This window comes from Aedes aegypti, chromosome 3, assembly GCF_002204515.2.
Source record: "Aedes aegypti strain LVP_AGWG chromosome 3, AaegL5.0 Primary Assembly, whole genome shotgun sequence".
Classification (NCBI taxonomy): Eukaryota; Metazoa; Arthropoda; class Insecta; order Diptera; family Culicidae; genus Aedes; species Aedes aegypti.
In genome coordinates this window covers 403,857,034-403,877,900 of record NC_035109.1, presented here as the reverse complement: position 1 = coordinate 403,877,900, position 20,867 = coordinate 403,857,034, and the positions used below count along the sequence as shown (strand labels likewise).

The 20,867-nt window shown below is 38.7% G+C and overlaps 1 protein-coding gene across 6 annotated transcripts in view; it reads left to right on the top strand.

The window, feature by feature from the left end:
- LOC5564120 (zinc finger protein 91) overlaps positions 1-20,867 on the top strand; it is an 80,705-nt gene that overhangs the window by 25,950 nt on the left and 33,888 nt on the right. For 5 of the 6 annotated variants that reach the window (XM_021855643.1, XM_021855644.1, XM_021855642.1 and 2 more), the window contains 9 exons: positions 7,779-7,946; positions 8,017-8,223; positions 9,207-9,287; positions 12,422-12,535; positions 12,599-12,697; positions 12,762-12,881; positions 16,491-16,568; positions 16,622-16,732; positions 16,802-16,894. In XM_021855643.1, the coding sequence (XP_021711335.1) occupies positions 7,779-7,946; positions 8,017-8,223; positions 9,207-9,287; positions 12,422-12,535; positions 12,599-12,697; positions 12,762-12,881; positions 16,491-16,568; positions 16,622-16,732; positions 16,802-16,894 (1,071 nt within the window). The remainder of the gene's footprint in view (positions 1-7,778; positions 7,947-8,016; positions 8,224-9,206; positions 9,288-12,421; positions 12,536-12,598; positions 12,698-12,761; positions 12,882-16,490; positions 16,569-16,621; positions 16,733-16,801; positions 16,895-20,867) is intronic. The other variant, XM_021855641.1, reaches the window with a different exon arrangement.

Genomic DNA, 20,867 nt, shown 5'->3' with positions numbered 1-20,867 from the left:
TGATCATTTCATCGTTTCTTCTGTGATGATACACACATTTCTATATCTCATCTCTCCTGCTTGCAAATAAAAACAAAATAATTTCAATAAAATAAAATAGAGTGAAAAATGAATGTAAGTGTGTGCAAATATTCCTAACCATGGGCGATTTTGGATTGGTGTTCCAAAAGAAGATTTTTCGTTCCAATTAATCGATTTTTTGATGTTGAAACAACATGAAATCCTAATACAAGGGATTCGATCTTATTTTTAGTCGTTGTTCTTGTAAATTTGCTTACGAGTGAAGAAATCGAATCGATTTAAATAAAATCGATACAAAGGACGAATCGAATTTTTATTCGATTCAGTATTATCGATGTTTTGGTCAAATTTGACCAATAATGCACATGATTGTTTTCTTTCCTATTTGCTTCAGTACATTGTGTATCCCGTAATTTTTAACGAACAAGTTAAGTGTGAAGCATACTGAATCGGAGAAATTTGTGAATTTTGTGTCGATAACCGGTGAGATCAAAACTATTCAAATCTACTAAATTCATTATTATTTCTAAATAAATGTCATGTTAAAAAAAATAATAACATGTTTGAAAAAAAAAATATCCTTAACGCGACTGGTGGTTGCTATGGAAAAAATGCCCTTAACACAATTGGTGTATGCAATGCAAAAAAAAATGTACTTAACGTGACTGGTGGTTGCAATTAAAAAAATATTATTGCCGCGATTGGTGGTTGCATTTGGTTTGGTATTTGGTTGTCTTTAACGCGACAGATGGTTGCAATGAATATGTTGTTAACTCGACTGATGTTGTAAGCTCGACTGGTGGTCGTATATTTATTCTATGCAATGGTGGTGTACCCTTGCTACCGCGACTGGTAGTCGCATACTTGTTCATAGTAACTGCTATTTTTTTTTTTTTTTTTTTTTTTTTTTTTTTTTTTTTTTTTTTTTTTTTTTTTTTTTTTTTTTTTTTTTTTTTTTTTCTTTTTTTTATCAGTATCATTCCAAACATTACATTCATTATTTATTATATCTAGGTGTTCTGTGTTATTAGACAACACTATCATCCTAATTTGGTAAAACAAATCTAAGATTTTATTAACATTTTGTTAACAACATATTACATTTCATTTGCCGTAGCAGTTCAGATTTTTTTACAGGTGAGTTGATTTCACCTGCTTATAAGAGAAAAAAAAAAGTTTTTAATATACTTAACCTAACTTAACCTAAACATATAACGCATTAATCGTGGCAATAGTAGATTGTAACGATTTTTGCCTGAAATTATTGATTATTTTATTTGACATTTGTTCCAATGTTTCAACATTGGATATCCTATGTAACTCATTGGTACTATACCAGGGAGGAAGCCTCAGAATCATTTTCAAAATTTTATTTTGAATTCTCTGCAGAGCTTTTTTCCTGGTATTACAACAGCTAGTCCATATTGGTACAGCATACAACATGGCTGGCCTGAAAATTTGTTTGAATATCAAAAGCTTGTTCTTAAGACAAAGTTTTGATTTTCTATTAATAAGGGGATAGAGACATTTTACATATTTGTTACATTTGGCTTGAATGCCCTCAATGTGATTTTTGAAAGTTAAATTCTTATCTAGCATGAGTCCTAGATACTTAACTTCATCTGACCAATTTATTGGAACCCCTCTCATCGTGACAACATGTCTACTTGAAGGTTTCAAATAAAGAGCTTTTGGTTTATGTGGGAATATTATTAGTTGAGTTTTGGAAGCATTAGGAGAAATCTTCCATTTTTGCAAGTATGAAGAAAAAATATCCAAACTTTTTTGCAATCGACTACAGATGACACGCAGGCTTCGTCCTTTGGCGGAGAGGCCTGTGTCATCCGCAAACAAAGATTTTTGACATCCCTGAGGTAGCTCAGGTAAGTCAGATGTGAAAATATTGTATAATATTGGTCCCAAAATGCTGCCTTGTGGAACACCAGCTCTTACAGGAAGTCTTTCAGATCTGGAGTTCTGATAATTAACCTGAAGTGTACGATTTGACAGATAACTTTGAATTATTCTAACAATGTATGTTGGAAAATTAAAATTTTTCAATTTTACAATCAAACCTTCATGCCAAACACTGTCGAATGCTTTTTCTATGTCTAGAAGAGCAAGACCAGTAGAGTAGCCTTCAGATTTGTTGGAACGGATCAAATTTGTTACACGTAAAAGTTGATGAGTGGTCGAATGTCCATGGCGGAATCCGAACTGTTCATTGGCAAAAATTGAATTCTCGTTGATGTGGGCCATCATTCTGTTCAAAATAACCTTTTCAAAAAGTTTACTGATGGAGGAAAGCAAACTGATTGGACGATAGCTAGAAGCTTCTGCAGGATTTTTGTCTGATTTTAAAATTGGAACAACCTTAGCATTTTTCCATTTGTCAGGAAAATATGCTAATTGAAAACATTTGTTAAATATATCAACTAAAAATGATAAGCTACTTTCTGGAAGTTTCTTGATGAGGATGTAGAAAATTCCATCATCGCCAGGAGCTTTCATATTTTTGAATTTTTTAATAATAGTTCTCACTTCTTCCAAATCAGTCTCCCAGGCATTTTCGAAAACGTTCTCTTGATTGAGAATATTTTCGAACTCCTGAGTAACTTCATTTTCAATTGGACTAGTAAGTCCTAAATTAAAATTGTGCGCACTTTCAAACTGCATAGCAAGTTTTTGAGCTTTTTCGCAATTAGTTAGTAATAATTTGTTTTCCTCTTTCAATGCCGGTATAGGCTTCTGAGGTTTTTTCAAGATTTTAGATAATTTCCAAAAGGGCTTAGAGCCGGGGTCCAATTGAGAAATTTTATTTTCAAAATTTTTGTTTCTTAAATCTGCAAAACGTTTCTTGATTTCTTTCTGCAAATCCTGCCATATAATTTTCATAGCAGGATCACGAGTGCGTTGAAATTGCCTTCTCCTCACGTTTTTAAGACGGATCAAGAGTTTAAGATCATCGTCTATAATCACGGATTCAAATTTTACTTCACATTTTGGAATTGCAATGTTTCTGGCTTCAACAATGGAATTTGTTAAAGTTTCAAGAGCATTGTCAATATCAATTTTAGTTTCTAAAGAAATGTTAACATCAAGATTAGAGTCAACATACGTTTCATATATATTCCAGTCGGCTCGTAAATAATTGAAAGTGGAGCTGATAGGATTGAGAATCGCTTCATGCGATATTTGAAATGTAACAGGGACATGATCAGAATCAAAATCAGCATGAGTAACTAATTGGCTACAAAGATGACTAGAGTCAGTTAAGACCAAGTCAATCGTAGATGGATTTCTAGAAGAGGAAAAACATGTAGGGCTATCAGGGTATTGAATTGAGAAATATCCTGAAGAGCACTCATCAAATAAAATTCTGCCGTTGGAATTACTTTGAGAATTATTCCATGACCGATGTTTGGCATTAAAGTCACCAATGACAAAAAATTTTGACTTATTGCGAGTCAATTTACGCAAGTCAGTTTGGAGCAAATTAACTTGCTGTCCAGAGCATTGAAAAGGCAAATAGGCAGCTATGAAAGTATATTTACCAAACTGTGTTTCAACAGAAACACCTAAAGTTTCAAAAACTTTAGTTTCAAATGACGAAAACAGTTGATGTTTTATACGCCTATGAATGATGATTGCAACTCCCCCACATGCCCCATCAAGTCGATCATTACGATAAACAAAAAAGTTAGGATCTTTTTTAAATTTGGATCCAGGTTTTAAATAAGTTTCGGTAATAACTGCTATATGCACGTTATTAGCTGTAAGAAAATTAAACAGCTCGTCCTCTTTACCATTCAGAGAACGAGCATTCCAATTTAAAATATTTAAATTATTATTTGGATCCATTAGAAAAACGTAATCCAATAACAATTTTATTTGTAAATTTTACACCTACTTGGACTGCTTCAGTCATAGTGGTGGCTTTGAACATTGCATCAATCATTAGATTCAATTGTTCAGTTAGAAAATTAAAATCAGAGGCAGACATATCATCTGATGATTTCCCATTGGAATTTTCGGTAGACGAAGAAGCGGGGTAGGAGTTACCTGTGGCGGTAGGGTTTTTTCCATTTGATTTGAAACAAGTAGAATGGGTACTCATGGAACGAACAGGGGAAGAGTTCAAATTACCTGCTACGATATCGGCAAAGGATTTACCGTGGGTAGATACATTCGAAATTGAAAGATTCGAACGGCTACCCGACGGATTAAAATTTGTTTGTGAATGAACATGATTATGATCTTCCTGGTGGGTATGATTCCTAATCAAGCGATCGTTAACTGAAAAATGAGCATTGTTCGATACTCTACCAGGCAAATTCCGGAAACGACCGTTATCGTAACGGATATTATCCTTCATCTGCTTGGCACGAGCCTCAACGACTCTTTTGCGTGAAATGCATTCCCAAAAGTTAGCTTTGTGAGGGCCCTTGCAATTGGCGCATTGAAATTTTCTGGTATCTTCTTTCACAGGACAGTCGTCCTTAGCGTGAGAAAAACCTCCGCAAATCATGCATTTAGCATCCATGCGACAATTTTTTGTACCATGACCCCACTTTTGGCACCGACGGCACTGAGTGGGGTTCTGGTAATTTCCTCCAGGTTTCTGGAAATGTTCCCACGTCACACGGACATCGAACATAAGTTTAGCTTTTTCTAAAGCTTTAATATTATTTAGTTCTTTTTTGTTAAAGTGAACTAAATAAAATTCTTGAGAAAGCCCTTTCCGAACAATGCCAGATTGGGTTCTCTTTTTCATAATGATTACTTGGACTGGGGAAAATCCAAGTAAATCATTTATTCCATTTTTGATCTCTTCAGGTGACTTATAGTCACTTGAGAGACCTTTCAAGACGACTTTGAACAAACGTTCAGTTTTGTCGTCATAAGTAAAAAAATTTGTGCTTCTTCTCTTCAAGATATCTGAGAAGAAGTTCGCGATCTTTAAGAGTTTCCGGCAAAACGCGACAGTCTCCTTTCTTTGCGATTTGGAAGGAAACCTTGATTCCCCTAATGGAGTTCAAGATCTCCTGCCTAAATCCCCCAAATTCGGAACAACTGACCACGATAGGCGGCACTCTTTGCTTCCTCACTTGAATCAAAGAGCCTGGGCTAGAGGCTGCTTCGATTTGGTGTTCGGAAAATTTGTCTAGAGCATCGAACTGATTGCTCATTTCAATACAATTATTCATTTCACCCTTGGAAGAAACTTCGCATTCCGGGGAAGCGTCCTTTCTTCCATTCTTGCCACGTGTAGTGACAGTTTTAAAACCCACTTTTTTGGAAGGAAGTAGTGAATTCAGAGATTCACCCTTCCTTTTGTTAGTTGTTGATACCATGTTTAGTTAATAAACGAGAAAGACGTGACCTTCGAGAGGTTTTTTCCCTAGACGGTGTCCAAGAAGGATTACCACCGCTAGCTTTCGCCAACGGGTCCAACGAAAAATCGAAGGCACGGGTCCAAACAAGGATCGTAAAGGGATCAATAGTAGAAAAAATAGTACTGAAAAGTACTGTTTAAGTAGCACTGAAAAGTACCGTTTTTAATTTTAGCACTGAAAAGTACTGTTTGTGTAGCACTGAAAAGTACTGCTTTATTGCTTTAGGTAGTTTTTAAGAAAACTTCCAAGAGCAGAGAGAATTCATGTACGCACAGCACGAAGGTACGATGCGCACTGATAGTAACTGCTATTGATGTTGTTAACTCGACTGGTGGTCGTATACTTGTTCCTAGCAAGTATTATTGATGTTGTAAGCTCGACTAGAGGTCGTATATTTGTTCTATGCAATGGTGGTGTGCACTTGCTACCGCGACTGGTAGTCGCATACTTGTTCATAGTAACTGCTATTGATGTTGTTAACTCGACTGGTGGTCGTATATTTGATCTAAGTAATGGTGGTGTACACTTGCTATCGCGACTAGTGGTCACAAATTGGTTCCTAATAAAAGTGATGTTCACATGCATGCGCGACTGGCGGTCGAAAATGTATCTATAGAATAAGATATGTAAGCCCAATGATGGCTAGTAACTTAGTGGATATGTTATATCAAAACAAGTAACAACAGTCAAACAAGTCTTTGAGTGAGTATTTCCGTGAAAGTACGGTGGATTGAATGTACAACAAGATGAAAGTCAAACACTGATGCTACTCTGTTGAACGCATATATGTCAGTTTATTAATAGCAATATTTTGTCCAAAATTCGTCTTAGATATGTCATTTCATATAATTAGCTTGCCGTTTCTAATGTATGGAACGACATTCAACCGATCAATAATTTCAACGCCGTTCTGATTGTGTGGGTATCCTACAGCGGAAAAATGTTTCAAAGTCGTATGTACAAGTGAACAGTTGGGATATGAAACAGTATACATCGGTGAAGTTCTTAGCGATGTGAAATATACATCCTGAATTCCTGAAAGCTTTCGTGATGACGGAAACGATGTGAAAACTCATCACTTCAAACCTTTTTTTTTCTGAGAAGAGGGAGGATGTGTGGTACTGAATGAACATTGTCATAGATCTTGTCTTCCAACCCTGTTATGATGGTTGACAATCAAAAGCCTGTTGAAAGAACTCCGAGAATGTAACATCGGATCGGACATCAAACGATCTAGTAGGCATGGCATAACTTCGACGCCTCACTCCTATAGTAATGTCAGAATGGAATGCAAGGTTCTTCGTGGTGCTCCCGCTTGCCAACAACGATTCTGAGCTTCACAATATTCGTTTTGGTAGTTTTCATCCTTTTGAGGACTTGCAATTGCCACATTTGATCCTCGTTTTATGATGATGAAATTCCTCATTTTGCGTCTCGAACCTGCGACACCCGTATTAATGAGTTGTTGTCCTGCTCCTTTGCTCCTACGGCCACATAAGATGAATAGTATTGGAAAGAAAAGTGACCAATTTAAAACATCACTTTTCCCCGTCATAAAACCTGCAATTGTAGTAGTGAGAAGATTTATGTTTGACTCCCTCTTACCACTATAAGCAAACACAAAGCAAGTGGTATTTCTGTCAAAACACTGGATGGCATTTAAACATGCCCTGTATTCGAATATAAAGCCAATATAGTGCTTATTTAATGCCTGTATGCATCAGGCTTAGAAGCATTAATGATTCTGTAATAGGGTTTCTATGCAACGAAAGTGCTGTTATAAGGTGTGTAAGCATTTGTGGTGCTATTATAATGCATGTACGCATCTATGATGCTGATTAAGGGCTTATTATTAGTGATTATGGTTACTTGGGGCAATAAATAAATAATTACAGAGTTACGTTTTTTCTCGCTTAGGTGTCCCGGTACTTGAGGATCTTTCCCTATATCTCAATAATAACTGATTTTGTTTTTTATGCTTGTCTATTTTTTATGGGTTTATTATTACTGAAGCAAACTGAGTTATTATTGGGCTTGTTCACAAATTTCAAAACGCTGAAGGGGGTGGGTGGGTATCCTAAAATTGTTACGGCTCGTACAAAATTTGTAAAATTTCAATACAAAAAGCGTTACAAGGGGTGGGTGGGTGTCAAAAATTGCCATTTCGGCGTTATGAAATTTGTGAACAAGCCCATTTTTGTTGTTCTAACTTTATTTCAAACAAACAAATGACAAATTTTGCATTCATTCAAACACTCTAATTTAATGGTAAAACGTGACGTATATTTGCAACCCGCTATGTATGTATATCATCAAACAATTAAATTTAATGTTGTTCCTTAATCTTTTCATCCCGTCTAGAACACTCAGTCTGCCGAAAGCGACTCACCTTCCTACCCGTGCCCACATTGTACCAAACAATTTGACAGATCTGATCTACTCAAGCGGCATGTGAGGGAATGTGTCCCTCACGAGTGCTATATCTGCAACCAGACGTTTACCGCGTATGCTAAGTACAGTACGCACATGGTAAGCCACTATCCTTTTGAACTTTATTCTACAACACTATTCACATTTTGTTCTATTTTTATATTAACAGCTGACAAATCACCCGAAACTGGTGCACAGTTGTCCGTTTTGTCCGAGAAAGTTTTTCGACGAAGACTTTTTCCACCGGCATACGGGATACTGTGCGACACGGAAATACTCGTGTTGTGAATGCGATGCCACTCGAATGACTTCAGGCGAATTTAGGCGTCATGTTGCACGGACTGGCCATGCGGACACACCGGTCATCGATTGTGGGGTAATATGTGGATTAGGCTGTCCCAAAATTTCACTTTGTCAGGAAACTTGGGGGATCAACCTCCAAATGGTGGTTAAGGATGTAACAATCAAGCTTTTGTATGAGGAAATGATGGGTAGATGTTGCCCCGTTGAGATTTTTGATAAAAGTCCAATTTTCGAGAATTATCCTAACTAAATGTAAACATCCTGACCATTGAATCAAATTGTCATTAAAACAGACGAAAAATAAACAACAAAGCAAGCTTGCTCACAACCGTTTATCCCAACTTTTGCGGATTGGGATACAATCAGAAGCAAAATTGTCATGACAATCACAGGGCGCAACATTGTTCCAATCTTTTCAACTCGCGATTATTCAGTTATTTTAAACACAAAACCAAATTTGTCGATAATGTGTCAATGTTTACCAACACGAAGAAAGTTCTCGAAAAATTTCAATGCGAAGCCCAGAAAATCGCTGCGCACGTGGCGATCGATCATTGTCATATTCTGTTAAATTGGTGATAAACTGATGTTGCGGAATGAAATTGTTGCAACAAGAACAGGAGATGACAATGTCTTTGTAGCTGAGTGTTGGGTGACAATTGATTCACTGATCCTGACGCTTTCTTTATATGGCTTTATAGAAAAAAAAAAACACCGTTTTGGTTTACATCGAGAACGAGTCATGTAATGTTTTATAATTATGTTATAAGATGTTATAACCATGCTCACACCACCACATCTGGCTGTAAAATTGTGTGAAACGTCAAACGCAATGTTTCCATTCAACAGGCTGTGTAGATGCGCCACGAGTTTTTGTTTTACAGCTTAGGTACTGCTCTATATTCGCTATATAACAAATGACAAAGCGCTGCTTACAAAAGCTTGATTGTAATATCCTTCGTTACCTTTTGCAGGTTGAGCCCCAAAGTTTGCTAACAAAGTGAAATTTTGGGACGATATCGACGTCAACGAAATGACGAATATATTTCATTACAGGAGGCTCGCAGGGAGTTACAGCTTCCATGTCCGATTTGCAAAGCTGTTTTTCGATCAATCAGCTCACAACAATACCATATGGTAAGTATGATAGGATTGTAATTCATAAATCAAGCGTGTACTAGAATAAGGGCGTAAGACGCATGATCGATTCTCTTCATCGATCTTCTCTTTTGTGAATAAAGGTGACAAGGCGCAAGTTTGTCAGCATTTCTTCCACCTCAGGATCGGTGAATTCGCTTCGAAAGTAACTCCGATTCCTTATAATGTATAATGCTAAAAAAATTAATTATTCTATAAGTAGATGAAAAGCCGAATTCAATACTATACCATTTAATTCCACTAGAGTTTGTATCCTTTGACAGATACGCGTATTTCGACCTCAACTGTAAGGCCGTCTTCAGTGTCGTGTACTAGACTCGACTTGAAGAAAACATTATATATTTAAACTAGGTATAATCATAATTCCCTATCCATTGTTTTAACTTAATATTTAAGGACTATTAGGTACATTTCTTCCCCCTTCTGTAGAAACTTTCAATTACGACTAACAAATGGCGAAACAGATAAACGAAGGCTCCTACCGACATTTTGGGTCCACTACCCGGACTCATCAACCTTACGGACAAAGGACTGCAAGACGATTATTGGCTCGTCTGAAAGAGTCAAACCCCATTATTCCACGGATTAAAGGACTTCCAAAGATTCAGTTAAAAAAACAATGAGTTCTTCCAGAAACTATTATCATGACACATCCAGGATGACGAGATTATGGTTTTTATTCGACGTAGTGGCTCTTTTCCCCAGTGTTCCAGTAGAGGATTCCCTAAATCTTTTCGAGGACTGGTTATTACCCTAAAGGACGGATTCAGCATGGAAAGGAAAGGTCAGGAAACACATGTGGTTGTCAAGATTGTGCATGGACGAGTACTACTTTCAATTTCGAGGAAATTTTTACAAACAGACAAAAGGAGCCCCCAAAAGATACTTTCTCTTTCTGTTTTTGTGCGAACTATTCATGGCGATTTTTGAGGAAAATTTAAAGGAACAAGGAGTATTACTCTGGTGATAGTGGAGATACGTCGACGACATTTTCAGCGTTATTAAGCGTAACGATCTGGCTAAAATTTTGGATACATTCAACAACGTACACAAGGATATCAAGTTCACCCACGAGGAGGAGAGGGATGGAAAACTATCATTTTTGGATCTATTCGTCACCTGGGAAGAAAGTTCTTCTTAAAACTTCGAAATCTATAGGAAACCTACAAACTCCCAGCGAGTCATCCCCTACACAACGAATCATTCATTCCAGCATAAGATGGCAGCGTTTCACCACATAATCCACAGAACGCATTCTCTACCCCTCAGCGAAGACGGAAATACCAAGGAACTAGAATATGTCTACGAGGAAAGACAACATATTCGAAGTGCTTTGGCGACACTCACCCCTATCACCGAACCCTGGGAGGGAGGCACCGATACTACACACGAAATATAAAACAACGTTTGTTTGAACTGCAAGATATTTCCAGCTTGCCAACAACAATCAAGGCAGGCTTGGGGAAAACCGCTAGTTTTCTTTTGTTGTGTACCTTCGATCTTTCCTGACAAACATGGAAAAAGGGCCACAGTTTATTATTATTAATTATTATTATCAATTTTTATTGGAAAAAGTAAAACGATGCGTTTTTAATGCTTTATATTCAATCAGTTGGAAGGTGCTCACGTGACATTACTTACATATTGTGTATGAATTGATTTTCATTCAATTTTTGTCACTTTTGATAAAATGCGAAAATGTGTTTTAATCAGTTACGCGCTTTTTCCATGTTAATCCAATGTTTGAGATCTGGGCTCACAGTGACAGTTCGTGACAGCGGAATCTCGGCTCACTATGACGTACAGAAATTTTGTATTGGTTTCTCCCTCCCAGACCGAACCCATGAAGAGAGTCTCCATCCTATGCGACAGACACATCAGCAAAGAGCTCCGCCCAAAGCTGAGGAATTTCGGAATTGATTTGGTGTTTTCCAGCAGGGACAACCAACTTAAGACTTCGTTAGGCACTACCAAGGATCCGGTAAACACACTAAACAAGGCTGGTGTTTACTAAATCAGTTGTCCTCATTGCAACAAGGTCTACGTTGGTCAAACAAAGCAGTCTTTCGACGTTAGATTCAAGGAACGCTTAGCGGAAATAGGAAAAGCTCAGAAGACGATAGACAAGGGGATGTTTCATGATTTCAAATCTAAGGTAGCAGAACATGTCTTTTCAGAGGGTCATACAATCACGACGGCGTATATCAAAATTTTGAGAAATTGAATGTGGCGGAAAGTCTAAAAATTTACAAACAGGTACCTTCGACGCTGCTCAACAGAGACAACGGCAGCGGCAATACATTTGATACCTACTAATCCTTCCCGTGATGTACCTTACAGCTCTTTAATTGGAAGTTTCTACAAAAGGGGGAAGAAATGTACCTAATAGGTCTTAAATTTTAAGTTAATTAAAAATGGGTAGGGAATTATGTGTATACCTAGTTTTAATGTGTGCATACGATGGTTTTCTTCAAGTCGAGTCACTGAAAACGGCCTTACAGTTGAGGTCGAAATACGCATATCTGTCAAATCATACAAACTCTAGTGGAATTAAATGGTATAGTACTAAATTCGCGTTTTCATCTACTTATAGGTATTCCACTAAACAGCTCGAAGATGTATTATAATAATTCTATGTTTTGTTTCTAATGATACATTTTTTCGTCATTAAAATGTAATGTTCATGAATAAAATAATAAATAATCTTGTATTTGTAAGTAAGAAAGACATCAAAATGCAACAACCATCTTAGTTATTCATACAAATGAGATTTCAATACACTCAGTTTTTATATACATATTGTTGCGCCGCATCATTCTTAGGAAATTACATCAACTTGAAGAGTTTAGGGACCTCCTTGATGTTAGGTTATTCCCTGGCTGCTCCAGTTCTGTACTTCATGACACTATTGTATGGTAACAATAACAGCAGTCACAATGAAATAATGTTTCTAAAGTCGCACAGCCACATTTTAAATTTAAAATGTTATGCGTTTCATATAACTGCTTACTGATAGAGTATACTCTACTCTACATTGCATCAACCAAGACCATATGAATTTAGTAAAATATCAATATATTATTACTACAATATGCGATTAACAATTTTTACAGACCATAGCTCACAAGGAACCTCATATTAAGTGCCCTAAATGTGATGAAGTATTTCACTTTCAACGGAGAATGCAGAATCATTTGGCAAGCCATGATGGAACACCAGTTGATAAGGTAAAACAATAAAAGGTTCGTATTATTCCCAACAAGATTTATGTACAAATATCATTTTAACAGAAAATGGAACGAAAAAGACCAAAGGTCATGCGTTGGGAGTATCCATGTCAAAAGTGTAGCGCTGTATTCTACACCAACAAAGAATTGATGCATCACAAGGTGAGTAGTATTAAGTGATTTACTTGTGCAACTATCGTAATGTTGTAAATGCCTATTTTTTCAGTTCACAATGCATAAGCCGCCTTCTCGCAAATGTTCCAAGTGTCCAGAGTGTTCAAAAGTTTTCGACCGCAAATCCAGATTGACAGATCACATGAGCCGTCATCACGGCGGCGAACCAAGGGTAATAATGCATAATTTGAGTAAAAGTGAACTGTTTATCTTTTTCAAAAGTGTAACAAGTCAATTGATTATTAAGTATCATTTCAATCAATGCAATAATTACATCTGTTTTGGTGTTCTGTGTTAGGTAACACTATCATGGTAATTTGGTGAAACTGAATTATCAATCGCTTTGTTTATAACATATTACGTTTAATTTGCTGCAGCTGAATTCATCAAAATGGGCCCGGAGAGGTTGGCCGTCTGTCTGCATCGGCTGATAGTCAGAATCTAGGAAACAGAACAGCTGCTGGAGGAGTGGAAGTAAGGGGTCTCATCCGTTATGTCCCATCTACAAGAAGGGCGACAAACTGGAATGTGCGATCACTATCCTAAATGCCGCCTATAAAATGCTATCCCAGATTATCTTCCTTCGTCATTCACCAATAGCAAATGAGTTTGTGGAAGGTTATCAAGCACGTTTCATTAACGGCCGCTCGACAACGGACCAAATCTGCACTGTACGGCAAATCCTCCAGAAAGGCCGTGAATACCAAGTTTCTACGCATAACCTGTTCAACGATTTTAAAAGGGCCTATTTTAGCATCGACCGCAAAGAGCTATAAAAAATCATGGACGAGTACAGTTTTACCGGGAAGCTCACAAGACTAATAAGAGCAACGATGAAAGATGCGAAGATTTCAGACGAATATTCTAGTTCGTTCAAATCCCGCCGGGAACTTCGACAGGGTGATTGACATTGGTGCTGGCTGTCCAACATCGCGCTAGAAGGTGTCATGCGAAGAGCAGGGTTTAATAACCGAGGTACGATTTTCAAAAGATCCAGCCAATTTGGTTGCTTCGCGGATGATATGGATATTGCTGGCAGAACATTTGGAACGGTGGCAGATCTGTACACCCGCCTGAAACGTGAAGCAGTCGGCTTGATGGTGAATGCGTCAGAAACAAACTGATAGACGGAACATAGCGTGGCAGAGCCCGCCTAGTAAGCAGTATTACGATAGATGGCGATACTTTCGAGGTGGACGATTAGTTCGTCTACCTCGGATCCTTGTAAACGGCTGATAACAACGATAGTCGTGAAATCTGCAGACGCATCATCAATGGAAGTCGCATCTACTATGGTCTCCAGAAGAAGCTGCGATCGAGAAAGATTCACTCCGCACCAAATGTATCAAGCACAAAATGCCAAGAAGACCGGTGGTCTTCTATGGACATGAAGCATGGACCATGCTGGAAGAGGACCTGCAAGCACTTGGAGTGTTCGAATGAAGGGTGCTTAGGACCTTTTTTGGTGGTGTGTGGTGGCGGAGAATGAACCACGAGCTCGCTAGGCTCTACGGCGGATCCTGTATCCAAAAGGTAGCGAAAGCCGGAATAGGGGGGTTGGGGGATTCAGGGCATGTTGCACTACCGGACAACAATCCTGCAAAGATGATGTTGGCGTCAAATCTGGATGGTACAAGAAGGTGTGGAGTACAGCTTGATCAGGTGCAACAAGATCTGGAGAGCGTCAAATCAACGGCGTATTCTATTGAAGTTGTGAAGTTGTTACGCGCCTTCAAGATGGTCGATTGAGAAATTTTCCCACATGGTCCGCAGGATGATAGCTGAACTAGCTAATCGGCAGCCAGTAGTGATAGCAGGCGATATTAATGCATGGGCAGTGGATAGCCACGCTTGAGCATACTCCCCCCTCCCCCTAGAGCGTTACGTAATTTGTGGATGCCGCCTAAGACTAAAGGTGTCATAGAGCCCCAAGAGAAGTCGCCCGAGTTGCTGCGATCGATAATCGATGTACTCTTCCCGCACCATCCCATAAGCCCATGGCCCCCAGCGCCGTATGCGGCAGATGAAGGAGAAGAAGTGGCGAGAGTGACGAACGAAGAGCTGGCAGAAGTCGTGAAATCATTCGCGTCAAATAAGGCACCGGGACCGGATGGTATCCCGAATTTTGCCTTAAAAGCGGCAGTAAACGCGGATTCAGACATGTTCAGAACCACGATGCAACGATGCAAGAAATCTTCCCGGATGTATGGAAGCGACAGAAATTTGTGGTTGTCCAACAACCAGCTTGGATTCAGAAAAGGTAAATCTACTCTGGACGCCATCCAGTCGGTCGTTCAGACAGCTGAGGTGGCAATCGAGTATAAAAGCAGCGGCATCCGTTACTGCGCGGTTGTCACTCTGGATGTGAAGAATGCGTTCAACATCGCAAGCTGGGAAACAATAGCTCACGCACTTCACTGCCTCAAGGTAATGGTGCAGTTGTGTAAGCTTCTGGAAAGCTATTTTGATGGTAGGATTCTACTGTATGACACAGAGGAGACGCAGAACAGCGTTCGAATTACCGCGGGAGTAGCTCAGGGTTCAATCCTGGGCCCGCTGTTATGGAATGCGATGTACGATGCCGTACTGAGGCTGCCCCTTCCGACGGATGTTAAGATTGTTGGCTTCGCCGACGATATCACCCTAGTGGTCTATGGTGAATCGATGGAGGAAGTAGAGTTGACAGCAGCGCACTCTATTTCCATAGTTGAGAAATGGATGTCTAGGAAACTAGGACTGGCCCGTCACAAGACTGAGGTGGTGGTGGTCAACAACCGCAAGTCCGAGCAACGGGCGCTTATCTCGGTAGGTGATTGCACCATGGGCATGGGCATCATTGGGTAATAATCGATGACCAGCTCAGCTTCGCTAGCCACGTTGAATATGCCTATAAAAGGCATCTACGGCTATAGCGGCGCTTTGAGGATGATGTCTAACAGCTCTACTGTTATAGCCGGCAAATGCAAGCTCCTGGCAATCGTGGCGCTATCAATGCTAAGGTATGGAGGACCAATCTGGTCAAAAGCGCTTTGAAGGAACAGAAACCTAGAGTTGTTGGAAAGTACGTATAGGATAATGTGCTTAAGAGTAGCAAGTGCATACCGAACGGTATCTAAAGAGGCCGTGTGCATCATTGTTGGAATGACGCCCATTGGGATCATCATCAAGGAAGATGCTCTATGCTTCAACTAAAGAAGTACCAGAGGAGTCCGCAACGCGTGTACAAAAGCAACGCTCAGAGGTTGGCAGCAGGAGTGGGATAACTCCACTATAGGTAGATGGACCAGAAACCATGGGGAAGGGAACTTCCACCTGACGCAGTTTCTGTCAGGACATGGTTGCTATAGGCAGTACCTGTTTTGTTCGGGCATTCAGAATATCCTACGTGCCCCAATCGTGCTGGTGTGGAGGAAACAGCGGAGCATGTCGTGTTCGAATGCCCCCGTTTCATTGCTGTGAGAAATTGCATGGTCGATTTAACACGTACCCCGACAATATAATCCAGAGAATGTTTGCTCATGCCGAGTGCTGGACTGCAGTAACTACGGCTGTCACTCACACTGCTAGAATTGTAGCGCTTATGGCGGCTGCAGAGGTTTGTCCCTGCCGAGCCTGGTTCGTTTATGTGAAGGGCAAATTCAAAAAATGGACCCTTGCAATTCAGACATACAATTTTTTTGATAGCTTCTTTCACAGGACAGATGTGTAACAGATCAATTGCATTTTTGAAGGCTTCTGGAGGATAAGCCTTTGTTAATAACATTTATTCAATTTATTTTAGAAACTACCCCCAAACAAACGAAGTTGTAATGATTGTAATGTCGAGTTCAACAGTATTGGTGCATTTAAGTATCACATGGTAAGCAAATGCCGTCATTCAGTGACGTGTTCTATATGTGAAATTATTTTTAGGCAAAGATTCATGGAGAACATCGTTTCAATTGTCCTGTATGTTCAAAAGCGTTCCACCTGAAAGCTAAAATGCTCTTGCATTTGAGAACCCATGAAAAAAATAACCTGAAGGTAAAACATAGCAATGAAGAAATATATGTTTTCCATTTACTTCACTCAGTCTTCATTATTCCATTGCAGCTTATAATTATACCCGCTGATGTACCTTTTCCGACTTGTGGCGCTGAGGTTAAACCTATGCAGGCAGAAGGGCTACTTGAAGTACGTACGAATGTAATCAGTTTAGATATGCATCAGTTGTATTACCGATATTTTTTCTAGGCGAATAATCATGCTAATACCACAGACAAGCAGACGTAACACTCGAATTATTTTCATCGTACAGCAAACTAGTGCTCAATTCTGATGTTCGATAGTTGACTAATGACTCATTCGTGGTGCTCGCATCGCTTTTGCTCGAATGAGACTTTTGCGCACTATCGCCACCTAGTTCCCAGTTGGCTAATGGCGTTTTCGTTTATTGCTGGGGCGAACCTAGTTTCGCCCTGGATCCGCTCTAACAGCTGTCAAAACGTTTTTTCATTGGGTCGGGTCGAACCCGGATCCGCCCCCGGTTCGACCCAAACACAACGAGGTTCGCTCTGCTGATTTTTTGCGATCCAACCTGAGCGGGGTTCAACTGTCAAAAATTGATTGTTTACATTTTTATAATTAGCAAAATTAACGATTAAAGCAAAATTTTGCACTCAGAGTAACGAAATTTCATGAAACTGTGTGGCTGACAGTTCGAATGTAGGTTAAGGTGACCAGATGTGTCCCGGAAAAAATCAGGGACGTATGTTAGATCTCATCCCCAATAAAGTGCTACCCATATTTGATGTGTAATTTACATTCATATTCAATCTAAGGCAAGTACTAAATACTAAGTTAATTGGAATAAAAAGTATTAACACTGTACTGTTGAGTTGAAAATTGCTCTGTCCCGGATAATCCGGGACGTCTGGTCACTTTAATGTAGGTATGACACATTCGATTTGACTCGAACCTGGATCCGTTTTCGTTCGTTTATTGCGAGTCGGGTTAGCTCTGACCCCAGGTTTAAAACCGAAAACGCCATAAATCGCGCATAATTCATGATCTCGCCCTAAAAGCCATTGGTAACCATGTGTGTAGCTCGTTGTTTCTGAGCATTTGAATGGATTTACACGTTATTTAACAACTCTATTGTGAAGAAAGGATCATTATCTACCTGCCAGTGATGTTGGTTTGGATGCTTATTTATTAATTTGCTCAGAATCAACGAGCTACACACGTGGTTACCAATGGCTTTTAGGGCGTTATCTCAGATTATGCGAGAAATGTAGTATTTTTAGCATTGGGCGTAAATGCTTATTTCAGGTGTTACGTCTGTTTGCCTGTGTTAATTCTGAACCTCGTTTGAAATGTCATAAGTGTGAAAAATCGTTCTATTTCCGATCAAAACTGTTGAAGCATTTACGTTTTTACGCTAAATTAGCTAAGAAGCAAAATGTTCAAACATCAGTGGCGCAGGAAGTGGGTGGGACAGGTAGGACATGTGCCGTAAAATGGGGCGAATAGAAACACTCTCCGACATGTTTGAATGTGTACAACTCAAACCGTGTGGATGAAAACTCATTTTGTTAGTCTAAAATTAGGGTCGCGTCTTCCTTTGCTGAGACCCCAATTGCTGTTAAAAAATAAAAATAATATCGTACAAAGATTCATGAAAATATTGTATGTTTCTATTCACACTGCATTGGGGCGAATAGGAACACTGTTTAGTAAATATCAATACTTTTTTTCATTTTAATTGAAAACTTACCACTTTTTCAAGTGCATCTCGAAGAAATATCAAAATGTATTTACTTTGCGAAGAAAAACAGTAAAATTATTGAAAACAATTTCATCCTTCGATCATGTAAGAAATCGGCAAAGATGGCGGATGTTTCAAACTATCAAAACTGGTTGAGATTTCTTTTTTTGTGAAAAATGTAGCAACGTTTTTAATTTGAAAATAGTCTATCGACACTCTGTTGCTATTCGACTAAGAGAAACAATATATTTCAGTTGTTTTTTAAAGTTTATCATTACATAATTTTCGCATTTCTGACAGTAGGTCGCTTTGTTTCTATTCGCCCCACTTTTTCTGTTCACCCCGTTTTACGGTATTACGCACAATAAATCTTGGGTAGGACAGTCAAAGGATTGTCCTACCCACGATCCAACAAAAATAAAATCCAAACAAGATAAGCTGAAAGCTTGAAAAATAAATTAAACTGTGTACAGGGATTGAATCTTGAGAAAATTGAGAGAATCTCTCACGTATCGCTCTCTGTAACTATCATAACATGCTGCACACTATGAGAGACTGTTTATCGTATACTGCTACAACTTAGATCAGATTGGGGGGATAGTAGTGTATGATAAAACCCCTCTAAACATGCTCCAAGCCTGGGGGACACTATTGTTATTGGAAGTTCGTGGATTGTTTATCGTGCCAGTAAAGAAAAACACCTATCCCCAGCGGCAAACAAGCGAGAAACATGGATTTCATCATCGCTCTCTCTCTTTGGGGCTCTCGCTCGCTGCTTCCATTTATCAGACTTGTAACACCTTGCGATACAATGACGATCGTGGACAGCAACAGATGGGATATTTTTCTTTGCTTACTTTGATCGTGCTTCATACTCAAATGAGAGCGAAATCTGCAATGCCTGACTGTGTATCATCCGTTCAATATACATAAAAACTCAACTTCATACTAATTCTTATGGAGAATAAAATACACGATAAGGTTTTTCATTGTTTCTCATGCCTAGAGAAGCGTGACATGGTTTGTGCATGACCCCCAAAATATTCTGGCTCGTGTGAAGAACGATAGAGAATATCTAATCATTAGAAAAACTAATGGATCCAATCGCCTATGACATTTTTTAATGAATCAATGGATGGTTTCGTAAAAATATTAACGACCAACCCTGTGTATGTTCTGGGACAAATTTCAGTGGCATTCCAGTAATTCATGAGAAGTTTTTGAAACATCCATAGAGAATTATCAGAAGATTCTTGAAGAATCTTTGGAAAAAGATATGGATGAATCTAAAATCAGTTGTTTTAAGTAATTTCTGAACGTTCGACCACTTTTGATTTAATCTATCAAAGCATTGCTGAACCTCTTGAAGATTTTCAGAACAATTCCTATTGAACTCCAAGAGTGTCAAGAAGTTTTTGGCTGGCTTAGAATTGCCGTAGACATTTATGAAGTACCGTAAAATGGGTTGTTAAGGGATGAAAAAAAAATTCCACTTAAAATTTGAGCAACTTCTAGTATGCCAATAATTGAACAAAACACAGTCCTACCATTCTCCCGGCGTGTATATCAAAAGCCAATTACAATGAAGACGATACTATGGCAGATTTCTGAGATAATCATAAGAATGTGTGATTTTTGACGAAAATGCAAAATGGGGTGTTAAGGAATTTGAGCTTTGTATATAAAACTATATTTTGCCAACAGCAAAAAAATATTATTTTGGTCAACATCGTTGATGTGTCCCTTCAACTCTAAAGGTATTGTTAAATCTAAAGTTGATATTACTTCAATATAATTCAAGTTGGAACTCCTGAAAACGCTAATCATTTTATTTTACTGCTAATTCTCTCATACCTATTGATTCTATTTTCAAGCAAGTTATCAGTGCATCGTACAATTGTCTTGAAAAGATTTTTATACTTATATGCAGTATTCGTATTCTAGAACAGTGCAGAGCTGGGAGGGAGGCACCGATACTACACACGAAATATAGAACAATGTTTGTTTGAACTGCAAGATAACTCCAGCTTGCCAACAACAATCAAGGCAGGCTTGGGAAAAATCGCTAGTTTTCTTTTATTGTGTACTTTCGATTTTTCCTGACAAACATGGAAAAAGGGCCACAGTTTTCTATACACTAAATATTCATTTTTATTGGAAAAAGTAAAACGATGCGTTTTTCAATGCTTTAAATTCAATCCGATTGAAAGGTGCTCACGTGACATTACTTGCATTGTGTGCATGAATTGATTTTCACTCGATTTTTGTCACTTTTGACGAAATGCGAAAATGTGTTTTAATCAGTTACGCGCTTTTTCCATGTTAGTCCAATGTTTGAGATCTGGGCTTACAGTGGCAGTTCGTGACAGCGGAATCCCGGCTCACTATGACGTACAGAAATTTTGTATTGGT